Raw genomic sequence first — 18,497 nt, 5'->3', positions numbered from 1 at the left:
CTTACGATATTTAATGCCCATCATCGAGCATTACTTGATAAGGGCCCTCTTTACTTCCCTTTTCATCCAGTCCCTTTGTTCTTTTATCCCTATTGTTGGATTCAAATCTGGGTGGTAAGTTAAGTACAGAAGGCCCGCCATTGGAGAAATCTTCTTTACACCGCCACTCTACTAGCCACTGGTTATGCATCAACCTTGTGTATTTTTCCCTATTTTTTGTTTATCTTCCTCTAATCTTGGCTTGTGTGCTTCGGTTCTCAATTTTTGATTAAAATGTTTTTACACTTCTAAATCAAACCATTACCCTCTGTGCTAATGACCATGTTCTCTGTGATTAAGAAATAGAATACCTTTGTGCAAAATTACGTAATGTACACATCTATGGTATGAATTACTATCATGCGTTCATATAATTGACATACCAAACATGTTGTGTTTATTCCAGACAGGTCCGCCTTGCCTATTCGTCTTCTTTAACCGCCATATGTGCCCTGAAGAAGGTCATACCCAGCGAAGGGGTGTCTAACCGAAACGCGTTGGCGCTTGAATGAGTTCCCTTTATGAACTGTTTTATTCTACTCAATCTGGATAATTGAGTAATACATTTGCAAAGTATTTTCTAATGTTGAATCTTTCTTCATCTTTTGATATTATTTTGCAACATTAATCTTTTTGATGTTTTTGAGCACCAAGATGGAGACAGTTGTTGGTTAAATCGATTGTACATTATTGTTTCATACATGGGAACCTGAATTTTTAGCACATTTCTAGAATTATTGCTATGCTCTTTTATGTGGTATGGGCAAGGATGTCTGAGTATGATACTGTATGTATGCTGTGAGTGATGAATGAGTGAATGGGACCTGGTTCTTTTGCAATCTTTATTATCTGATGTTTCACTGCAACACATCAAATTGTTTTAAAATGAAAAAATAAAGTAATGTTTATATCAACTTACTTGTTGTGAAGAGCATGGTCATTTAAGCACAATTGGAGTGGTTAAATTATAAGCTGACGTATAGCATAGCTCAATCATACAGCTAGAGTTTTCTGTTTGTAGTTTGTAGCTGTTATTGATGGGACAGAGTGAGTACCAAGAATCAGTGGCTGTGAGTGGCTGTGAGTGGCTGGTGCTCGAGGGCAGGTTGAGTACCAAGAATCAGTGGCTCTGAGTGGCTGGTGCTTGAGGGCAGAGTGAGTACCAGGAATCAGTGGCTGTGAGGGGCTGGTGCTCGAGGGCAGAGTGAGTACCAGAAATAAGTGGCTGTGAGTGGCTGGTGCTCGAGGGCCGAGTGAGTACCAGGAATAAGTGGCTGTGAGTGGCTGGTGCTAGAGGGCAGAGTGAGTACCAGGAATAAGTGGCTGTGAGTGGCTGGTGCTCGAGGGCCGAGTGAGTACCAGGAATCAGTGGCTGTGAGTGGCTGGTGCTCGAGGGCAGAGTGAGTACCAGGAATCAGTGGCTGTGAGTGGCTGGTGCTCGAGGGCAGAGTGGGTACCAGGAATAAGTGGCTGTGAGTGGCTGGTGCTCGAGGGCAGAGTGAGTACCAGGAATCAGTGGCTGTGAGTGGCTGGTGCTCGAGGGCCGAGTGAGTACCAGGAATCAGTGGCTGTGAGTGGCTGGTGCTAGAGGGCAGAGTGAGTACCAGGAATAAGTGGCTGTGAGTGGCTGGTGCTCGAGGGCAGAGTGAGTACCAGGAATCAGTGGCTGTGAGTGGCTGGTGCTCGAGGGCCGAGTGAGTACCAGGAATCAGTGGCTGTGAGTGGCTGGTGCTCGAGGGCAGGTTGAGTACCAAGAATCAGTGGCTCTGAGTGGCTGGTGCTTGAGGGCAGAGTGAGTACCAGGAATCAGTGGCTGTGAGGGGCTGGTGCTCGAGGGCAGAGTGAGTACCAGAAATAAGTGGCTGTGAGTGGCTGGTGCTCGAGGGCCGAGTGAGTACCAGGAATAAGTGGCTGTGAGTGGCTGGTGCTAGAGGGCAGAGTGAGTACCAGGAATAAGTGGCTGTGAGTGGCTGGTGCTCGAGGGCCGAGTGAGTACCAGGAATCAGTGGCTGTGAGTGGCTGGTGCTCGAGGGCAGAGTGAGTACCAGGAATCAGTGGCTGTGAGTGGCTGGTGCTCGAGGGCAGAGTGGGTACCAGGAATAAGTGGCTGTGAGTGGCTGGTGCTCGAGGGCAGAGTGAGTACCAGGAATCAGTGGCTGTGAGTGGCTGGTGCTCGAGGGCCGAGTGAGTACCAGGAATCAGTGGCTGTGAGTGGCTGGTGCTAGAGGGCAGAGTGAGTACCAGGAATAAGTGGCTGTGAGTGGCTGGTGCTCGAGGGCAGAGTGAGTACCAGGAATCAGTGGCTGTGAGTGGCTGGTGCTCGAGGGCCGAGTGAGTACCAGGAATCAGTGGCTGTGAGTGGCTGGTGCTAGAGGGCCGAGTGAGTACCAGGAATCAGTGGCTGTGAGTGGCTGGTGCTCGAGGGCAGAGTGAGTACCAGGAATCAGTGGTTGTGAGTGGCTGGTGCTCGAGGGCCGAGTGAGTACCAGGAATCTGTAGCTGTGAGTGGCTGGTGCTAGAGGGCAGAGTGAGTACCAGGAATAAGTGGCTGTGAGTGGCTGTTACTAATGGGCAGAGTGAGTAAGTGAGAATGGTCCACGGGATGAAAAGTTAGCACCAGTGAGTAAAGGTTGAGGGGCTTGGGGTTTCAAGGGCCTTAATCCAGGCAAGAAAAGTGCCCCCACCTGCTGGTTCGATAAAAAAAAGTTCTTTAATTTGGGTGTAGTGGACTCCGCTGTGCCCTGAGCCCCGGTGCCACTCCACCTGCTGCACCACTGATGTCTACACCCCTGAACTGGTGAGGCAGTGAGTTGCTGTCACTGATGGGCTGACGGTACCTGGCAGTGATGGACAGGTAGAAGTTGGCACTATTGAGCGGTGGGTCACGGGTACTGCTGGGCAGGAGGGAGCTGCCCCTGATGGGCAGGTAGCAGCTGAACCCGATGTGCAGGGGGTAGCTGGCACTGGTGGACAGGTGAGTAGCGTCCCCTGATGGGCAGGTAGCAGCTGACACTGCTGGGCAGGTGAGTAGGGGGCACTGGTGGGCAGGTGAGTGGGGGCACTGCTGGACAGGTGAGTAGGGGGCACTGCTGGGCAGAGTAAGTAGGGTGCACTGGTGGACAGGTGAGATGGGGCACTGCTGGGCAGGTGAGTAGGGGGCACTGGTGGGCAGGTGAGTAGGGGCACTGCTGGGCAGAGTGAGTAGGGGCACTGGTGGGCAGGTGAGATGGGGCACTGCTGGGCAGGTGAGTAGGGGGCACTGCTGGGCAGAGTAAGTAGGGGGCACTGGTGGACAGGTGAGATGGGGCACTGCTGGGCAGGTGAGTAGGGGGCACTGCTGGGCAGAGTAAGTAGGGGGCACTGGTGGACAGGTGAGATGGGGCACTGCTGGGCAGGTGAGTAGGGGGCACTGCTGGGCAGAGTAAGTAGGGGGCACTGGTGGACAGGTGAGATCGGGCACTGCTGGGCAGAGTAAGTAGGGGGCACTGGTGGACAGGTGAGTAGGGGGCACTGGTGGGCAGGTGAGTGGGGGCACTGCTGGACAGGTGAGTAGGGGGCACTGCTGGGCAGAGTAAGTAGGGGGCACTGGTGGACAGGTGAGATGGGGCACTGCTGGGCAGGTGAGTAGGGGGCACTGGTGGGCAGGTGAGTAGGGGCACTGCTGGGCAGAGTGAGTAGGGGCACTGGTGGGCAGGTGAGATGGGGCACTGCTGGGCAGGTGAGTAGGGGGCACTGGTGGGCAGGTGAGTAGGGGCACTGGTGGGCAGGTGAGTAGGGGCACTGCTGGGCAGAGTGAGTAGGGGCACTGGTGGACAGGTGAGTAGGGGGCACTGCTGGGCAGAGTGAGCAGGGGCACAGGTGGGCATAGTGAGTTGGGAGCACTGATGGGCAGGTGAGTAGGGGACACTGTTGGGCAGGTGTTTAGAGTGCACTGCTGGGCAGGGGAGTAGGGGGCACTCGTGAGTAGGTGAGTAGGGGGTCACTGCTGGGCAGGTGAGATGGGGCACTGGTGGGCAGGTGAGCAGGGGGCACTGGTGGGCAGAGTGAGTAGGGGGCACTGCAGGGGTGTAGGGGACACTGGTGGGCAGGTGATTAGGGGGCACTGGTGGGTAGGTGGGCAGGGGGTCACTGCTGGGCAGGTGATATGGGGCAATGGTGTGCAGGTGAGCAGGGGGCACTGGTGGGCAGAGTGAGTAGGGGGCACTGCAGGGCAGGTGAGTAGGAGACACTGGTGGACAGGTGATTAGGGGGCACTGGTGAGTAGGTGTGTAGGGGGCACTGGTGGGCAGCTGAGCAGGGGGCACTAGTGGGCAGAGTGAGTAGGGGGCACTGCAGGGCAGGTGAGTAGGGGACACTGCTGGGCAGGTGAGTAGGGGGCACTGGTGAGTAGGTGAGTAGGGGGTCACTGGTGGGCAGGTGAGATGGGGCACTGGTGGGCAGGTGAGATCGGGCACTGGTGGGCAGGTGAGATCGGGCACTGGTGGGCAGGTGAGTGGTGGCACTGCTGGACAGGTGAGTAGGGGCACTGGTGGACAGGTGAGTAGGGGCACTGGTGGACAGGTGAGTAGGGGGCACTGCTGGACAGGTGAGTGGGGGCACTGCTGGACAGGTGAGTGGGGGCACTGCTGGACAGGCTAGTGGGGGCACTGCAGGACAGGGAGTGGGGGCACTGCTGGACAGGTGGGTAAGGGACATGGGTGGACAGAGTGAGTTGGGGGCCCTGTTGGGCAGGTGAGTAGGGGGCACTGCTGGGCAGAGTGAGTCGGGGGCACTGGTGGACAGGTGAGTAGCAGGTCAGTACGTTCTCCAGGGGGTAGAGGGGCATTCCTGCAGCAGTCTTGGCTTCAGCCCTTCGCCCCCCTCCCCCACCCACCCTTACCCTCACAAAGGCAGGATGCCTGCTGAGTGCAATCTGAGTCCCGCGCACAGTGAGGAGGGACCGGTCACTTCCTGCCCCGGATGACGGCATCTTCTGGGCAGGAAGTCCTGAGGAAGGGCAGGGAGTGGCCCTGGGAGTCGTGGGTCTGTGTGTCCCTTGCAGATGGCAGTAGAGGGGCAGGGAGTGGCCCTGGGAGTCGTGGGTCTGTGGGGCCCTTGCAGAGGGCAGTAGAGGGGCAGTGTGCCGCCTGCGCCATGAGGACTCTGGGGCTCTCCTGCCTGCTGCTCCAGGTGGCCTCCCTGGGGGTCCCCGGCCAGGCCCCAGGAGGCCAGGACCCGGGGGCCCCTGAGGCCACCCTCTGCTCGCCACTAGGCGTCTGCTACAGCCTGCACTCCGAGGCCCGTGCTCACTCGGGGGCCGAGGCCGCCTGCGCCCCCCAGGGCCGCCTGACCCCCATGAAGGACGAGGAGGAGAAGCGCAACATCCTGGCCCTGCTGGAGGGGGGGCCCCCGGGCCTGGCCCGGGCCTGGATCGGGCTGTCCAAGCCCCCCGCGCAGTGCGTGGTGGAGGGCAGGCCCCTGCGGGGCTTCCAGTGGGCCCCTGGAGACGAGGCCTCCGAGGTGGACCTCTGGGCTGCCAGCCCCCAGCCCACCTGCACCAGTGCCAAGTGCGTGGCCCTGCAGAGGTCCGAGGGGGGCGCAGACTGGCACTGGAAAGAGTTCTCCTGCACCAAGCGCTACTCCTACATCTGCAGGCACGACCACCGGGGGTTCTGCTCCTCGCTGGACCTGCACCATGGCCAACTGGTCTACCAGCGGCCCTTCCTGGGGCCCTGGGGCCCCGTGCTGAGCCCCCCTGGCACCGAGGCCACGGCCGTGTGCCACAGCGCCCCCCGGAGGGTGGCCGTGACCTGTCTGTGGCAAGCGGGGGGGTACCGGTGGGTGACCCCCGAGGGGCTGCACCCCGTCTGCCCCTGCCCCGCTGGGAGTAGGCACTGCGCCCACGCCGATGGATGCCCAGGGGCACCCTGTGGAGAGCGCGGGTGCCACAGCACCCCGGGGGGGTTCACCTGCCTCGAGGGGCCCCCCACGGGGACCACAGGAGGCCTCTCAGCCCTTGATGGAGCCACGGCAGAGATTGGCAGCAGACTGGCACCCGGAGGCACGGAGAAGGCGAGGGTGCCAGGGGGCGACCAGGGGGCCACACCCCGGCCCCGCGCAGAGCCAGGACCCTCCGCCCCGGGGGGCCCCCTGACCCCAGCAGAGGGGGGCCCCGGGTCCTCAGCAGAGGGGGGCCCCGAGCCCTCAGCAGAGGGGGTGCCCCTGACCCCAGGCCCCGGGCTCTCAGCAGAGGGAGGCTCCTGGCCCTCAGCAGAGGGGGTGCCCCTGACCCCGAGCCCCGGGCCCTCAGCAGAGGGGGTGCCCCTGACTCCAGGCCCCGGGCCCTCAGCGGAGGGGGGCGCCTCCGGTGCCAGCTCCTTCGCCCATGTGCTGGTGCCAGCCATCCTCGCCGCCGTCACGCTGGGCATCCTCGCGCTCTTCCTCGTCGCCCTCTACACCATGTGCTGCAGGCGGAGAGGAGGCAGGAGCCGGGAGAAGGTGCCAACCCCAGGGGGCACCGACCCGGAGGGGCAGCACATGTCCTCGGAGGACCACCCGGAGGAGAACGGTGAGTGCAGAGCTGGGGCGATCCGGGGCAGAACACAGGGCAGGAGGGGCAGTGTGCAGGGCAAGGGGGCAGAACATAGGTGTTAGACGGACCGGGAGGGTCGGCCGAGATTACGGGGAGAGGTCTCCAGGGAGAGCCGTCTCCAACGACTGTACAGGTAAGTAACTTCCCCCCCACAGACGGACACCACACAAGATTGAAGGTTAACGAGACTTTATATGCAATTCTTAGGTTACGTCGCTATGATACAAGGAGGTCTGGACTCAGGGGTCCCCTCGGTTCTGATCTCTGGTTGAGGAGAAAGGGTAGCGGGACAGTCTTAGTTACCAATGAGTTAAATAGCTCTCAATCCTCGAGCTCGGCGTGGTTGCTGATCGGGCCGTGGAGGAGCCAAGCAGGTCCCGAGATGGATGAAGGATGGTCGACGGGCCGTGGAGAAGCCAAGCAGGTCCCGATGAAGATGATGGTTACAACGGTCCGCGGCCTCGCCAGCAGATCCGGACGACGGTGAAGAATGAAGGTTACGACGGCTGTGGCAGCGCCAACAGGCAGGACGATGGTGCACAGGACAGAGCTACGGCAGCGCCAGTAGTCCGTCCAGGATGAGTTCCTCTTACGTCTCTCGACTCCAAGATACAACTGACTTCCTGCTCTGGAGCTGTCCCAGTTATAGGGCTGGCGTGCTTTGATGTCCGGACCCTCGCACTTGGAGGTCGGGAGGTCCGGGATGAGGGAGTCCAGACACCCAGCAGGGGGGTGGAGCCAGCGCCCGGGGAGGCGATGGGCGAGCGGCACTGGGCGGGGGGAGAGCCATCGGCACCTCTCTCTCCCATTGACTTGCCAAGTAGCCCGCTCACCTCCTGGGTGGAGGGTGGTGCCGGATTGTCTGAGGCTGGGCTAGGCCCAGGGTTGAGGTCGATCGGGGGCCAGGCGGCCTCGTGGCGAGGCGTCCAAGATGGCGGCCCGGGCTGGGTGCATGGGCCGGCAGTGGATCGGACCCACGAGGTTATCATGTTCGAGGGCAGGGGTCCCTGAGGGGACGTAGGGCGTGCAATGGTGGTGTGTGGTGCTTGCGTGACTGGGCTCGGGCCTGGTCGAGCCGGGGGAGAGCGGCCCGTCATGTGGCCTGTCCAACATGCGTCCCCCCCAGCTGAAGGCGGGGAGAGTTACCCATCCTCTTGGGGACTCTCTTCGTCGAGGCGGAAAAACCGGGACAGGCCATCGGCGTTGGCGTGGTCGGACCCAGGCCGGTGTTCGACTGTGAAGTCCATACCTTGTAAGGAGATGGACCAGCGTAGCAATTTTGGGTTTTCCCCCCGCATATGCATCAACCACTGCAGGGGTCGGTGGTCAGTCTGCACCCGAAAGTGGGTGCCAAAAAGGTAGGGCCGGAGCTTCTTGAGGGCCCATACCACAGCGAAGGCTTCCCTCTCTATGGTGCTCCAGCGTTGTTCCCGGGGTAGGAGTCTCCGGCTGATGAAGGCCACCGGTTGATCGAGGCCTTCGGTGTTCACTTGGGACAGGACCGCCCCAATGCCCTGGTCGGAGGCGTCCGTCTGGACGACGAACTCCCGGCTGTAGTCTGGGGCCTGGAGCACAGGAGCGGAACACATGGCGGCCTTTAACTGTTCGAATGCCGCTTGACACTCTGGGGTCCAGTTCACCTTCTTGGGCTGATTTTTTGACGTGAGTTCGGTGAGAGGCCCCACGATGGTACCATAATCTTTCACGAACCTTCGGTAGTAGCCCGTGAGGCCCAGGAAGGCTCGCACCTCAGTTTGAGTGATAGGGGGTTGCCAGTTCTGGATGGCGGCAATTTTCAGCTGTAGGGGGGCCACTAGGCCGCTTCCCACCTGGTGTCCGAGGTAGGTCACCGACCCTTGTCCAATTTGGCATTTGCTGGCCTTGATCGTGAGGCCAGCTCGCTGAAGGGCTTGCAGCACTGCTTGGAGGTGGTGGAGGTGCTCGGTCCAATGGTGGCTGTACACAGCGATGTCGTCCAGGTAGGCGGCGCTGAACTCTTCGAGCCCCGCCAGGACCTGATTGACGAGCCGTTGGAACGTCGCTGGGGCGTTCTTCATGCCGAAGGGCATGACCGTAAAGTGATAGTGGCCATCGGGGGTGGAGAAGGCAGAGCGTTCTTGTGCTCGGGGTGTGAGGCCGATCTGCCAATAACCTGCCGTCAGGTCGAAGATGCTGAGGTAGCGGGCAGCGCCCATTCGGTCGACCAGTTCATCTGCCCGGGGGATGGGGTGTGCGTCCGTTCTGGTGACTTCATTCAGACCCCGGTAGTCGACACAGAACCGGAGTTCTGGTGTGGTCCCGGGGGCGGCTGCTTTGGGGACCAGTACGACCGGGCTGGCCCATGGACTGTCTGAGGGCTCGATGACCCCGAGCGTGAGCATCTTAGCTACTTCCGCCTGGATGCAGGCCCGTACCCGATCAGGTACGCGGTAGGCCCGGTGGCGGATAGGAGGGCTGTCTCCGGTGTCCACATCGTGCACACACCAGGAAGTGACACCCGGGGTGAGGGAGAACAGACTGGCGAACCGTGATAGGAGGGCTTGGCACTCTTGCCGTTGTTCTCTGGTGAGGGTCTCCGAGAGTCGGACCCCATCCACGGAGCCGTCTTGCTCCTGGGTCCGCAAGAGGTCAGGGAGAGGCTCGGAGTCGTCTTCAACCCCATTGTCTGTGGCCATCAAGAGGCTGAGTTCTGTTCGTGCAAAGTGGGGTTTCAGTCTGTTGGTGTGGAGGACTCGGAGCGGATTCCGGGCGGACTCCATATCGATCAGATAGGTGGCAGGACCCTTGCGCTCGATTACCTTGAAGGGTCCCGTCCATTTGTCTTGGAGAGCGCACGGTTCGGTGGGGGACATTACCCAGACCTGTTGCCCCGGCTCGAATTCAATGGATGAGGCGTTCTGGTCATACCATTTCTTCATGTCCTCTTGACTGGCCTCTAGGTTGGCTTTTGCTAGGTCTCTGAACCGCCGGGACTGGTTGCGGAGGGTGAGGAGGTACCGGAAGACATCTGGAGGACTCTTGGCCGGAGGCATCTCCCAGCCTTCTTTGATCAGGCTGAGTGGCCCCCGTACTGGGTGCCCATAGAGCAGCTCGAAGGGGCTGAAGCCTAGGGACTTCTGTGGGACCTCCCGGTAGGCGAAGAGGAGGCACGGCAGCAGCACGTCCCACTGGCGACGGAGGGGCTCTTCCAATCCCCCGATCATCCCTTTTAGCGTGCGATTGAACCGCTCAACAAGTCCGTTTCCTTGGGGGTGATAGGGGGTCGTGAAGCGGTAGGTGACCCCACACTGTTGCCAGAGGGACTTCATATATTTAGAAATAAAGTTCGTGCCTCTGTCACTGACGACTTCTCGGGGGAACCCCACACGGGAGAAGATCCCCATCAGGGCCCGGCCGACCACTGGGGCTGTCACGGTCCGGAGAGGAATAGCCTCAGGGTAGCGGGTGGCGTGGTCCACTAGTACCAGGATGAAGCGATGGCCTTGTCTTGTACGCGGGTCCAGGGGTCCCACAATGTCTATCCCGACCCTCTCAAATGGGGTTGTGACTACTGGAAAGGGTTGCAGGGGAGCCTTTAATTTGCGGCCGCTCTTCCCACTGGCTTGGCACGTGGGGCAAGATCGGCAATGCTGGTGCACATCGTTTCTCATTTTGGGCCAGAAGAAGTGGGTCACTAGGCGGCTGTAGGTTTTATCCTGTCCCAGGTGCCCTGCCAGGGGGGCATCGTGGGCCAGGTTTAGCAGGAAGTCTCTAAAGCGGAGGGGCACCACTAGTACTCGGTTGGCCCCCAGCTCGGCGATTCGTTGCTCGCTGTACAATAGATCATTGTCCCAGTAGACCCAATGAGTTCCGGAGGTATCCCCGGCGCTTTGGGCGAGCGCTTGTTGTCGGAGTCCCTCAAGGGAGGGACAGGTCTTCTGTTCCTGACGAAATTGTTCTTGTGTGGGTCCCCCTTCTTGAGCCCACTGATCAAGATTAGCGAGGTCGGAAGGTTGAGCAAGTTCGAGGGGGATGCCATGGTCGGGGGTCTCGGCGGGGGCGACCGGAGGCGGTGGCGCCGGCCATTCTGGTTCTTCCGGGTGATGGTTGGCACGGGCGGCCATGGACCGGGTGGTGACGCACGCCCAGTCTGGGACGCCCAACATCCCCAAGTGTTCTTTTCGCTCCACGGCTGCCCACGGGGAGCTTTCCAGGTCATTTCCGAGGAGGCATTCCACGGGGGCGTCGTCTCGGACCGTTACCTTCAACATGCCGGAGACCCCTCCCCACTCAAAGGGGACGCAGGCCATCCGACACAGACTTTCCGAGTTGTCGGCTGATCGCACAGGGCAGAGAACGTTCGGTAGATATTGTTCTGGGGTCACCAGATGACAGCGGACGGCTGTCACACTGGCCCCGGTGTCTCGAAGGGCTTCGGCCCGTTGTCCATTGATGCTCACCCATTGGCTGTACTTCTGGGTGTTAGCGGGTAGGGGGACCCGCGGGACCATGTCTCTTCCCCCTAAGCACGCGAGAGTCATGGCGGCTGGCTCCCACTCTTGATACTCTTGCTCGCCTGTTTCTTGTTCCTCGGAGATCTGTTCTTCCCCTAGTGCCGCGGCGGCCACCTGGCGGGGTCTTGGACTCTGATACTGCGGGCAGCTTGGGTCGTTTGCATAGTGGCCGACTCGTTGGCATCGGTGACATGTAACATTGGCTCTGTATCCCGGTCGCGCCGGGGTGCTGCCCCGGTTGGCCGGGGGGGTGGTGCTGGTAGCGGGGGCGGCCGGAGTATTGTCTCTTCCTCGTCCTTGGCCCCCTCCTCCTCCTCTGGGTCGGTAGTGACCATTGTTGTTCCTGTTCTGCTCGTAGGACCCATTCCGGCCCACTCTGGTGATCTCCCACCGGTCAGCTTCGGCTGCGAGCTGCCGGGGATCGGTTAACTTGCTGTCGAGGAGGTGTTGGCGTAGTTCAATGAAGCAATTGTTGGACAGATGCTCCCATACCATCAGATTGAACAGCTGCTCGTAGGTCGTGACGTTGTTCCCTCTGATCCAGCCTTCGAAGGCTCGGCTAAAGTACGTTACATAGTCCACCCAAGTTGTACCTGGAATGCGTGTGCAGTCTCGGAACCTCTGACGGTACATCTCGGGCGTGAGGCCATAGCGGGTGAGGAGGGCCGCTTTCATATGGTCGTAGGAGGTCATCTGGTGGTCTGGGAGCTGTAACAGAGTATCGCGGCCCTCATTGAGGAATTTGCCCCATAGGCCGGCTCCCCAGTCGGTTCTATCGATCCGGTGCGCAGTCATCGCGATTTCATAGGCCTTAAACCATTGCTGGATGTCGTCTTCTCGAAAATATTCTCGGACCACATCCTTGGGGATGTGCACTTTTTTCTCCGCGGTCCCTGGGGTGGACGGTCTGTCGGGCACCCCTAACTCTTTATTTTGTTTGCGCAGGTTGATCTCGGCTAGGTTCCGTTCGTGCTCGTACGTTAGTCTTTTTTCCTCGAGCTCCCTTTGCCTCTGTTTCTCCTCTCTTTCTTCTCGGAGGCGAAGGTGCTCTAAGTTTATTTTTTGCTCGGCCAATTTGAGTTCTATGTCCATCTTGAGTCGGGCCATTTCGAGTTCGTGTAGTCGGGCTTTTTCTCTTTCTTGGATCTCGTCTTGCGAGAGACTGGTTCTTTGCCCCTCAGGGGCCGTGTTGGTATTTTTCGCGGTGCTTTGCTCAGGGGTTTCGACATCCCCGGTCTCTGCCCAAGATTCTAGGGCATGCTTAAAATCGTCCTTGGTACTTAGTCCGGTGGTAGCGATACCTAGTTCGATGCAGAACTGCTTTAGTTCACGATGGCTGTATTCCTCTAGTTTTTCCATTTGGAACTTCTCAGTTGATCCGCTCTCTTTAGTCGACATTGTTGTTCGTTGTGGGGTGAGCTACTCTCTGTACGTTATGCGGTGATTCGGATCGCGCCGCTGGCCACCAATGTTAGACGGACCGGGAGGGTCGGCCGAGATTACGGGGAGAGGTCTCCAGGGAGAGCCGTCTCCAACGACTGTACAGGTAAGTAACTTCCCCCCCCACAGACGGACACCACACAAGATTGAAGGTTAACGAGACTTTATATGCAATTCTTAGGTTACGTCGCTATGATACAAGGAGGTCTGGACTCAGGGGTCCCCTCGGTTCTGATCTCTGGTTGAGGAGAAAGGGTAGCGGGACAGTCTTAGTTACCAATGAGTTAAATAGCTCTCAATCCTCGAGCTCGGCGTGGTTGCTGATCGGGCCGTGGAGGAGCCAAGCAGGTCCCGAGATGGATGAAGGATGGTCGACGGGCCGTGGAGAAGCCAAGCAGGTCCCGATGAAGATGATGGTTACAACGGTCCGCGGCCTCGCCAGCAGATCCGGACGACGGTGAAGAATGAAGGTTACGACGGCTGTGGCAGCGCCAACAGGCAGGACGATGGTGCACAGGACAGAGCTACGGCAGCGCCAGTAGTCCGTCCAGGATGAGTTCCTCTTACGTCTCTCGACTCCAAGATACAACTGACTTCCTGCTCTGGAGCTGTCCCAGTTATAGGGCTGGCGTGCTTTGATGTCCGGACCCTCGCACTTGGAGGTCGGGAGGTCCGGGATGAGGGAGTCCAGACACCCAGCAGGGGGGTGGAGCCAGCGCCCGGGGAGGCGATGGGCGAGCGGCACTGGGCGGGGGGAGAGCCATCGGCACCTCTCTCTCCCATTGACTTGCCAAGTAGCCCGCTCACCTCCTGGGTGGAGGGTGGTGCCGGATTGTCTGAGGCTGGGCTAGGCCCAGGGTTGAGGTCGATCGGGGGCCAGGCGGCCTCGTGGCGAGGCGTCCAAGATGGCGGCCCGGGCTGGGTGCATGGGCCGGCAGTGGATCGGACCCACGAGGTTATCATGTTCGAGGGCAGGGGTCCCTGAGGGGACGTAGGGCGTGCAATGGTGGTGTGTGGTGCTTGCGTGACTGGGCTCGGGCCTGGTCGAGCCGGGGGAGAGCGGCCCGTCATGTGGCCTGTCCAACAATAGGGCAGGAGGGACATTGTGCAGGGCAAGGCGGCAGAAAACAGGGCAGGAGGGGCAGAACACAGGGCAAGAGAGGCAGAACACAGGGCAGGAGGGACAGTGTGCAGTGCTAGGGGGCAGAACACAGGGCAGGAGGGGCAGAACACATGGCAGGGGGAACAGTGTGCAGGGCAAGGGGGTAGAACACAGGGTAGGAGGGGCAGAACACAGGGCAGGGGGGACAGTTGCAGGGCAAGGGGGCAGAACACAGGGCAGGAGGGGCAGAATACAGGGCAGGAGGGGCAGTGTGCAGGGCAAGGGGGCAGAACACAGGGCAGGAGGGACAGTGTGCAGGGCAAGGTGGCAGAACACAGGGCAGGAGGGGGAGAACACAGGGCAGGAGGGACAGTGTGCAGGGCAAGGGGGCAGAACACAGGGCAGGAGGGGCAGTGTGCAGGGCAAGGGGGCAGAACACAGGGCAGGAGGGGCAGTGTGCAGGGCTAGGGGGCAGAACACAGGGCAGGAGGGACAGTGTGCAGGGCAAGGGGGCAGAACAAAGGGCAGGAGGGACAGTGTGCAGGGCAAGGGGGCAGAACACAGGGCAGGGGGAGCAGTGTGCAGGGCAAGGGGGCAGAACACAGGGCAGGAGGGGCAGAACACAGGGCAGGGGGGACAGTGTGCAGGGCAAGGGGGCAGAACACAGGGCAGGAGGGGCAGAATACAGGGCAGGAGGGGCAGTGTGCAGGGCAAGGGGGCAGAACACAGGGCAGGAGGGGGAGAGCACAGGGCAGGAGGGACAGTGTGCAGGGCAAGGGGGCAGAACACAGGGCAGATGGGGCAGTGTGCAGGGCAAGGTGGCAGAACACAGGGCAGGAGGGACAGTGTGCAGGGCTAGGGGGCAGAACACAGGACAGGAGGGGCAGAACACAGGGCAGGAGGGACAGTGTGCAGGGCAAGGGGGCAGAACACAGGGCAGGAGGGACAGTGTGCAGGGTTAGGGGGCAGAACACAGGGCAGGAGGGGCAGAACACAGGGCAGGAGGGACAGTGTGCAGAGCAAGGAAGCAGAACACAGGGCAGGAGGGACAGTGTGCAGGGCCAGGGGCAGAACACAGGGCAGGAGGTGCAGAACACAGGGCAGGGGGGACAGTGTGCAAGGCAAGGGGGCAGAACACAGGGCAGGAGGGGCAGAACACAGGGCAGGGGGGACAGTGTGCAGGCCAAGGGGGCAGAAAATAGGGCAGGAGGTGCAGAACACAGGGCAGGGGGGACAGTGTGCAGGGCAAGGGGGCAGAACACAGGGCAGGAGGGGCAGAATAGAGGGCAGGAGGGGCAGTGTGCAGGGCAAGGGGGCAGAACACAGGACAGGAGGGACAGTGTGCAGGGCAAGGTGGCAGAACACAGGGAAGGAGAGGCAGAACACAGGGCAGGAGGGACAGTGTGCAGGGCAAGGGGGCAGAACACAGGGCAGGAGGGGCAGAATACAGGGCAGGAGGGGCAGTGTGCAGGGCAAGGGGGCAGAACATAGGGCAGGAGGGACAGTGTGCAGGGCAAGGCGGCAGAACACAGGGCAAGAGGGGCAGAATACAGGGCAGGAGGGGCAGTGTGCAGGGCAAGGGGGCAGAACATAGGGCAGGAGGGGCAGTGTGCATGGCAAGGGGGCAGAGCACAGTGCAGGAGGGGCAGAACACAGGGCAGGAGGGGGCAGAACACAGGGAAGAAGGGTCTGTTAGCAGGTCAAGGGGGCAGAACACTGTGCCGGAGGGGCAGAACACAGGGCAAGAGAGGCACGACACAGGGCAGGAGGGGCAGAACACTGTGCCGGATGGGCAGTGTGTGTCAGGGCAAGTGGGCAGAACACAGTGCAGGAGGGGTAGTGTGCAGGGCAAGGAGGCAGAACACAGGGTAACAGGAGTAGAGCACAGGAAAGGAAAGGGAGAGCACAAGATAAAAGGAGCGGAGCACAGGGGAGGGAGGGCATAACACAGGTAATAGGAGCACACATGTAGAGTGCAGCACACATGTAAAGAAGGACAAATGAGGAGAAATTAAAACCTTTCTCCTTTCACAGCACACCAGCCTCAAGGAGGCTCAGGATTTTTGCACCAACCTCAGCATACAATTCTTTGCAGATAGGAATTTGTGTAAAAACACATGGATGGTGGCACAGGAACGCCCAAGCACCACTCAAGGAACACCCACGCTCCACCCATGGCACACCCACGCTCCACCTACGGAATGCCCACGCTCCACCCATGGAACGCACAAGCACCACCCATGGAACGCACACACACCACCCATGGAACGCACACTCACCTCCCATGGAACGCCCATGCTCCACCCATGGAACGCACACGCACCACCCATGGAACCCACACTCACCTCCCATGGAACGCCCATGCTCCACCCATGGAACGCCCACGCTCCACCCATGGAATGCCCACACTCCACCCATGGAACGCCCACGCTCCACCCATGGAACGCCCACGCTCCACCCATGGAATGCCCACACTCCACCCATGGAACGCACACGCACAACCCATGAAACGCACACGCACCACCTATGGAATGCACACGCACCACCAATGGAACGCATACTCACCTCCCATGGAACGCCCATGTTCCACCCATGGAACGCCCCCGCTCCACCCATGGAATGCCCACACTCCACCCATGGAACGCCCACGCTCCACCCATGAAACGCCCACGCTCCACCCATGGAATGCCCACACTCCACCCATGGAACGCCCACGCTCCACCCATGGAACGCCCACGCTCCACCCATGGAATGCCCACACTCCACCCATGGAACGCACACGCACAACCCATGAAACGCACACGCACCACCTATGGAATGCACACGCACCACCAATGGAACGCACACTCACCTCCCATGGAACGCCCATGCTCCACCCATGGAACGCACACGCACCACCCATGGAACGCACACTCACCTCCCATGGAACGCCCATGCTCCACCCATGGAACGCCCACGCTCCACCCATGGAATGCCCACACTCCACCCATGGAACGCCCACGCTCCACCCATGGAATGCCCAAACTCCACCCATGGAACGCACACGCACAACCCATGAAATGCACACGCACCACCTATGGAATGCACACGCACCACCTATGGAACGCACACTCACCTCCCATGGAACGCCCATGCTCCACCCATGGAACGCCCACGCTCCACCCATGGAATGCCCACACTCCACCTATGAAACGCCCACGCTCCACCCATGGAACGCCCACGCTCCACCCATGGAATGCCCACACTCCACCCATGGAACGCCCACGCTCCACCCATGGAACGCCCACGCTCCACCCATGGAATGCCCACACTCCACCCATGGAACGCACACGCACAACCCATGAAACGCACACGCACCACCCATGGAAGGCCCACGCACCACCTATGGAATGCACACGCACCACCAATGGAATGCCCACGCACCACCCATGGAATGCCCACGCGTCACCCATGGAACGCCCACACTCCACCCATGGAACGCACACCCACCACCCATGGAATGCACATGCACCACCCATGGAACGCCCACTCACCACCCATGGAATGCACACGCACCACCCATGGAACACCCACTCACCACCCATGGAACGCACACGCACCACCCATGGAACACCCACGCACCACCCATGGAACGCACAAGCACCACCCATGGAACCCACACTCACCACCCATGGAATGTGCACGTGCCACCCAAGGAATGCCCACGCACCACCCATGGAACGCCCACGCACCACCCATGGAACGCACACGCACCTCCCATGGAACGCCCACACACCACCCATGGAACGCACACGCACTTTCCCATGGAACGTCCACGCTCCACCCATGGAACGCCCATGCTACGCCCATGCTCCACCCATGGAACGCACACACTCCACCCATGGAACGCCCATGCTACGCCCATGCACCACCCATGGAATGCCCATGAAACACCCACGCATGCTCCATCCAAGGAACGCCCATGCACCACACATGGAACGCCAAAGGCTCCACCTTTGGAACGCACAAGCGCCACCGATAAAATGCACAACCACCACCCATGGAACGCCCATGCACCACCCATGGAACGCCCATGCACCACCTATGGAATGCCCACGCACCACCAATGGAATGCCCGTGTGTCACCCATGGAACACCCACGCACCACCCATGGAACCCCCACGATCCACCCATGGAACGCCCACGCTCCACCCATGGAACGCCCATGCATCACCCATGGAACACCCATGCTCCACCCATGGAACGCCCACCCTTCACCCATGGAACACCCACTCACCACCCATGGAACATCCATGCTTCACCCATGGAACGCCCAATGATCCACCCATGGAATGCCCACCCTCCACCCATGGAACGCCCATGCTCCACCCATGGAACGCCCACGCTCCACCCATGGAACACCCACCTTCCAACCAAGGAAAACCCATGATCCACCCATGGAACGACCAGGCTCCACCCACTGAACGCCCATGGAACACCCATGCTCCACCCATGGAACGCACACGCTCTACCCATGGAACGCACACGCACCACCCATGGAACGCCCACACACCACTCATGGAACACCCACGCTCCACCCATGGAACACACACGCACCACCCATGGACTGCACACACACCACCCATGGAATGCCCACGCACCACCCATAGAACCCCCACGCACCACCTATGGAACACCCACCCTCCACCCATGGAACGCCCACACTCCCCCCATTGAATGCCCACGCTCCACCCATGGAACGCCCCTGCTCCACCAAAGGAATGCCCACGCACCACCCATGGAACGCACACGCACCTCCCATGGAACGCCCACGCACCACCCATGGAATGCACACGCATCTCCCATGGAACAC

At 60.2% G+C, this 18,497-nt stretch overlaps 1 protein-coding gene across 1 annotated transcript in view; it reads left to right on the top strand.

The window, feature by feature from the left end:
• The first annotated feature begins 5,068 nt into the window (after window positions 1-5,068).
• Window positions 5,069-18,497, top strand: part of CLEC14A (C-type lectin domain containing 14A) — a 52,133-nt gene continuing 38,704 nt past the window's right edge. Inside the window, exon 1 of the mRNA XM_086936915.1 lies at window positions 5,069-6,586. Coding sequence (XP_086793041.1) covers window positions 5,173-6,586 — 1,414 coding nt within the window. The 5' untranslated portion in view covers window positions 5,069-5,172. The remainder of the gene's footprint in view (window positions 6,587-18,497) is intronic.

The sequence above is a fragment of the Lissotriton vulgaris genome, chromosome 9 (genome assembly GCF_964263255.1).
Source record: "Lissotriton vulgaris chromosome 9, aLisVul1.2, whole genome shotgun sequence".
NCBI classification, from domain to species: Eukaryota; Metazoa; Chordata; class Amphibia; order Caudata; family Salamandridae; genus Lissotriton; species Lissotriton vulgaris.
Note: the sequence above shows the minus strand (reverse complement) of the source record. Positions and strands in the feature narration are given on the sequence as shown.